The sequence below is a fragment of the Sinocyclocheilus rhinocerous genome, unplaced genomic scaffold, assembly GCF_001515625.1.
Source record: "Sinocyclocheilus rhinocerous isolate Xijiao unplaced genomic scaffold, SAMN03320098_v1.1 scaffold954, whole genome shotgun sequence".
NCBI classification, from domain to species: domain Eukaryota; kingdom Metazoa; phylum Chordata; class Actinopteri; order Cypriniformes; family Cyprinidae; genus Sinocyclocheilus; species Sinocyclocheilus rhinocerous.
The window spans coordinates 247,156-253,117 of NW_015644642.1; the positions used below are offsets into that span (position 1 = coordinate 247,156).

The 5,962-nt window shown below is 35.4% G+C and overlaps 1 protein-coding gene across 1 annotated transcript in view; it reads right to left on the reverse strand.

Annotated features, from left to right (window-relative positions):
* The window catches only part of abcc8 (ATP-binding cassette, sub-family C (CFTR/MRP), member 8), a 78,582-nt gene that overhangs the window by 56,893 nt on the left and 15,727 nt on the right, over nucleotides 1-5,962 (reverse strand). Inside the window, exons 7-8 of the mRNA XM_016576562.1 lie at nucleotides 2,028-2,216; nucleotides 845-1,009 (exon numbers count right to left, since the gene is read on the reverse strand). Coding sequence (XP_016432048.1) covers nucleotides 845-1,009; nucleotides 2,028-2,216 — 354 coding nt within the window. The remainder of the gene's footprint in view (nucleotides 1-844; nucleotides 1,010-2,027; nucleotides 2,217-5,962) is intronic.

The following is a 5,962-nucleotide window of genomic DNA, read 5'->3' on the forward strand; positions in this document are numbered from 1 at the left end:
ATTTTATCTGATAAAGTAGCGTTCATGAGCGGAGCTGATTTGATTACAGCCGTTACTGGAGAAACCACTAGTTCTACCGCTCTCAAAGTGCCTCCTGCTGGCAGGCAATCAGTTTGCATTTTCAATAATAAGCCCGTCTCCAGCAACATGTTTTTATTGTAGCTCATTTTTTTTTCTGCAGCAACTCAGAGCACTTTTTATACCCTTTATACTGGCTAAAGCACATTTGTTTCAATCTATAAGAATAATTAGCCTACACTACCAGTCAGAAGTTTTTGAACAGTAAGTTTTTTAATGTTTTTTTTTTTTAAGAATTCTCTTCTGCTCACCAAGCCTGCATTTATTTGATCCCAAGTTCAGCAAAAACAGTAACATTTTGAAATATTTTTACTATTTAAAATAACTGCTTTCTATTTGAATATATTTTAAAATATAATTTATTTCTGTGATCAAAGCTGAATTTGTCATTGAATCATTACTCCAGTCTTCAGTGTCACATGATCCAGAACTCATTCTAATATGCCGATTTGCTGATTATCAATATTTAAAACAGTTGAGTAAATTTTTTGGCATTTACTTCAGAGTCTACAATCCGCCACACCTATTCAAACAGAGCGTATACTGATGAGGGGGGTTAAAAACAGGACAGAAAATAGCCTATTACTTCTAAATTATGTTTTTTTAATGAAAATTCTTGATAACATTATAAGTGGATCTCAGAGAACAGGACAAAATAAAAAACAAAGGCAGTTCATGACCCCTTTAAAAGTAACTTTTCCTAACAGTTATTAGGGACTCGGTCAATCAAAGGTTATGGAGTCATTGGAGTCTCTGCTGCGCTGACCTGAATGGCTCCTCTCAGGTTGATTCCAGTCTCGATGGCAACATAGTAGGAGGCCTGGAGGAAAGTCCTCTGGAGGAGCAGAGCGAAGAACAGTAGCACAGCGAGGACATAAGCGTTAGCGAGAAACTCCTGGGAGGAGATGAAGTAGATTCCAAGATGCTTCACCTGAAATACACCAAACCATTTAGTGTTAGCCATGAATTCCTCTGTAAAACATATTTACACAAATGCGTAAAATTAAGCTATAGAAACTCATTAAAGTTTGCCACTGGCAAGTGAATACAATTTCTGAAGTGAAATACAGATTTTAGAGAATTGCTACCCTGAACAACACATCACAGCTATTTGTTTTCTCTATTAGAAGCCATCTTTGAAAATGCCATAACCATAAATGAATCATGATCCTCAGTTATTACTTTCAGCAGATGTGTGTCCCCTCAAACTTTTATTAAAACGTTTGAAAATCACACAATGACCCAATCTATCTACAACAATTATAAAATATCCAAAATGTTACAAACAATAAAATAAAAATAATTAGGAAAAAACTACACATTTATAATAAATCATGAAAATATGAATTTATAAGACATAAAAAACATAGGACGACTACTCTCTAAAGCAAGCGCTACTGCTAATACCTCTCTCTAAATAAATAAATACAATTACATGCGTGATGGCCATGGCTTTCAGTGTGGTAACAAGATAAATAAATATTTAGGCATTTTAATAACATTTTATTTTTTAAAATGAAAAATTTTTTCTATGTGGATTGTTCATATATCTTATATCGGTGTCTTGCCATCACTAACTCCATGTGGTGAAGTGGATTACATCATACAAAGACATCCAAACAGGCCAACATCTGACATCCAAGAGCCAGACAGTATGCTGTTAAACTTTTTAATAATTGATGACAGCAGCATGAAGATAAAACGCTTTGTAACACAAGAATGTTACATGAAAAGAACCATGGCCAGAAGTGAGTCTCCCACTGCAACGGTTTCTAATTTTACCCTCAAAATACCTCAGAGAACAAAAGTACTTGTTCATGACAACAACAAAAATACTTTAAGAATTTAATTTCAGTGTCTTTTACTTTTGGACCAACCAAAATTCTGCCTTTATTCTTTGTTGTTTTATATGTGGCTCAGATGTGTGCAAAAGACATTAATGTTCTTACCGGTGGCTGAATGGTGTGGTTTTCTTTACTGAGATGGTGCACAATGCCAGAGATGCAGAGCGGCCCAGCAAAGCCAAGCAGGTCTGCCATGAAACGGTAGGTGATGCTGAGGAGGAGAGGTTTTCCGAAAGCCTGTCGTAGAGCCGTCCAGATCCACTTGGGCCCCTGTGGCTGAATGCCTTGAGGCCTCTGAATAAGTAACAGAAAAGTAAAGACAGATATGAATAGAACCAAGCTTTCCATGAATGCATCTAAATTATTCACTGTACCACAAAGGAAGAAATCATAATATCTCTGTTCTAAGCTTGCTGTGTACTATATACAGCACATAGGCAGCTACTGTCCCTTCTAAAACAATAACCATCATGGAACCTCATAAGTGACTGATTTGGAATGTTCTACATAGACAGCAAATCCAGCAAAGGAAGAAATTTGATTCCAGCATTTGAGTTAGCATGTTGCTAGGCTAACTATGGGATTATTAAGTGCAAAACATAGAAAGCATACTCAAACACCAGCTAAATCGGATCACTTTTTAAGTCAATTAAACTATTTTATTGATACGTTTTGGTATTGAATGAAATAAAAGTGTATATCCCTTGAGGAAGAGTTTCTCTTATGTAGAAAATATCATTTAAAAGAATAAGTGTGAAATGAATGTAGCATTTTCAGACCCGTAATTTCATGTTATTTTCAATTAAATGAAAAAGTAGTATATTTTAATATATAGTAATATATTTTATATATGATGCGATTTCAATTTTTCCTTTTCTCTTTGAAGTGTTACGATTGGTCTCTCTAAGCGAGATCCCAATTTCGTCGGTCATCCGACGTGACGTCTCCGTTCCCTCCTTCAGGGAACGAGGGTTACCATACGTAACCGAGACGTTATTTTCAATTAAATGAAAAAGTAGTATATTTTAATATATAGTAATATATTTTATATATGATGCGATTTCAATTTTTCCTTTTCTCTTTGAAGTGTTACAAGCTCTTGGTGCATAAAGAAGATCTGTAAAGTTGCAAAGACTAAAGTATCAAATCGTTCTTTTTAGCAGCATCATATGACCCCTTTAAATGCAATTTGCTGAAATTTAAAGTATACATCTTATTTTCATAATGACTCCTATTGTTTTTAAAATATGATTAAAGAGTGAGCTTGTAAGGGATCTTCTTATCTACAAATGGTATGTTTTGATAAATTACAATATTACGTTGATACCTACATCTAGGAACAATCTTTGCTTTCGAGGTTGTTCAGGTTGTTCAGATAGGCAGCTTTCTAGCTTTCAGAATAGGGCTTTTATCTTTTATTTACTAAACAGATGCTTAGTGATACAGGTGCCACATTTTCTCTCTTATGTCTTATGGTTATGAAGATTAATGACTAAGTAATTATTCAACCAAACAAACATTTTTTGTTCGAACATTTTACATCCTGTATGTTTTAGAAAAATGAATTTACACAGACATACTGAGAAATGAGGAAATTAGCTATTCCTTCCTTGTGTTTTGTTATGCTAATATGCATTTAAAGACAGCACACATGCATAATTACAGTGCTGTTATGGATTGCTCTGTGCATTTCAAACACCTTTTTGCTGTATTAGTGGATTTGTTTCCTAAAGGACGAGCACTGCTGTAATTTTCAGCCATGCATTTTTATTTGAAATGTAATTAAACACATAAATCTGAATTCTTATTAGATCTGACCCTGGCATTTTTCTAAACCAAATACTGTAGCCATAAACTTGAGGAGGTTACTGTGAACTAAAAACACCTTTGTGTAATGAAATATTCTCTGAACATTCAAAATATCCAGTTCTTTAAATGTTTTAAAACATTTGTTTACATGAATGTTAAGGGACACAACCTGGCAAGCACACAAACACGTAAATGCACACGTCATTTGCTCTTTACTCCCATGAGAACAGAGATGCAGAAGTCCTTCACCCCGCTGAGGGTCAAAAGGTCACTGCATTCACAGAGCAAAAGGAACATCTTCTGTTTTTCAGTGTTCTGAAGACAAGTATGCTCTAGACATGAAAATTTAAGTGGTTTTCCACATCTGTCTTCCTGTGGTTTGTGACGTATGTGACTTTTCACTTTATCTTCATCACCAAAGAGAGAGCCGCCATCCCCAAATCCACAGAGAACAGATAAGCAGATGCTTTTTGAGTGTCTTCTATCTTCCTGGTCCTCATATCTGATTGGCTGAGAGCCTTTTCCAGGAGTGCGATATTCTAGTGATAACAGCACTCCAACTGTTTCACTGTTTGTATCACTCCGCTTGCAGTGTTTCTCACAGTGAGTGTCATGGTGGACGATATAAATCCACTATAATTTTATAAATAATAGTGCCACATTTTCTCTCTTATGTCTTATGGTTATGAAGATTAATGACTAAGTAATTATTCAACCAAACAAACATTTTTTGTTCGAACATTTTACATCCTGTATGTTTTAGAAAAATGAATTTACACAGACATACTGAGAAATGAGGAAATTAGCTATTCCTTCCTTGTGTTTTGTTATGCTAATATGCATTTAAAGACAGCACACATGCATAATTACAGTGCTGTTATGGATTGCTCTGTGCATTTCAAACACCTTTTTGCTGTATTAGTGGATTTGTTTCCTAACGGACGAGCACTGCTGTAATTTTCAGCCATGCATTTTTATTTGAAATGTAATTAAACACATAAATCTGAATTCTTATTAGATCTGACCCTGGCATTTTTCTAAACCAAATACTGTAGCCATAAACTTGAGGAGGTTACTGTGAACTAAAAACACCTTTGTGTAATGAAATATTCTCTGAACATTCAAAATATCCAGTTCTTTAAATGTTTTAAAACATTTGTTTACATGAATGTTCAGGGAACATTCCATTTTTATAACGTATTATAATGTATCATCATGGGAATGTCTTTTGAATGTTCTCTGAACGTTCTGAAACAAGTAGTAACATTTAAAAAAACATTTAACTAAAGTCCAACTAAAAACAAAACTTTGATAAACTTTGACGAACGTTTGTGTATAACTTTGAGAAAACCTTGCCAGAACATTCTGCGAACATTCCCTGTTAGCACATTGGTGCATTTCTGTTATTAAGTGAAGAAAAATGTATGGCAGGAATTGATTTTATCATTTGGGAATTGATTAGATGGTGAAAAATGGGTGTTGCACACCAGAATGGATCTGGATGTGACGCTAATTCTGAATTATTGCACTAAAGGACAGAATCAATCATATGTAGCATTTATTATGGCCATTACTAATGGAGTTCATCACGAGACGTGACCGATGTCACACCGCGCTCGTGCCGCACGTGAAAACTGTCACGTTATGAAGTCTCACAATATCCTTTTACCTGGAATTGAGCACACAAACACGTAAATGCACACGTCATTTGCTCTTTACTCCCATGAGAACAGAGATGCAGAAGTCCTTCACCCCGCTGAGGGTCAAAAGGTCACTGCATTCACAGAGCAAAAGGAACATCTTCTGTTTTTCAGTGTTCTGAAGACAAGTATGCTCTAGACATGAAAATTTAAGTGGTTTTCCACATCTGTCTTCCTGTGGTTTGTGACGTATGTGACTTTTCACTTTATCTTCATCACCAAAGAGAGAGCCGCCATCCCCAAATCCACAGAGAACAGATAAGCAGATGCTTTTTGAGTGTCTTCTATCTTCCTGGTCCTCATATCTGATTGGCTGAGAGCCTTTTCCAGGAGTGCGATATTCTAGTGATAACAGCACTCCAACTGTTTCACTGTTTGTATCACTCCGCTTGCAGTGTTTCTCACAGTGAGTGTCATGGTGGACGATATAAATCCACTATAATTTTATAAATAATATTGTTTTTGTGTCACAGAATATATATATAAATATGAGCAATATCACTCGAGTACGAGAGTGATACCGGCTCTATA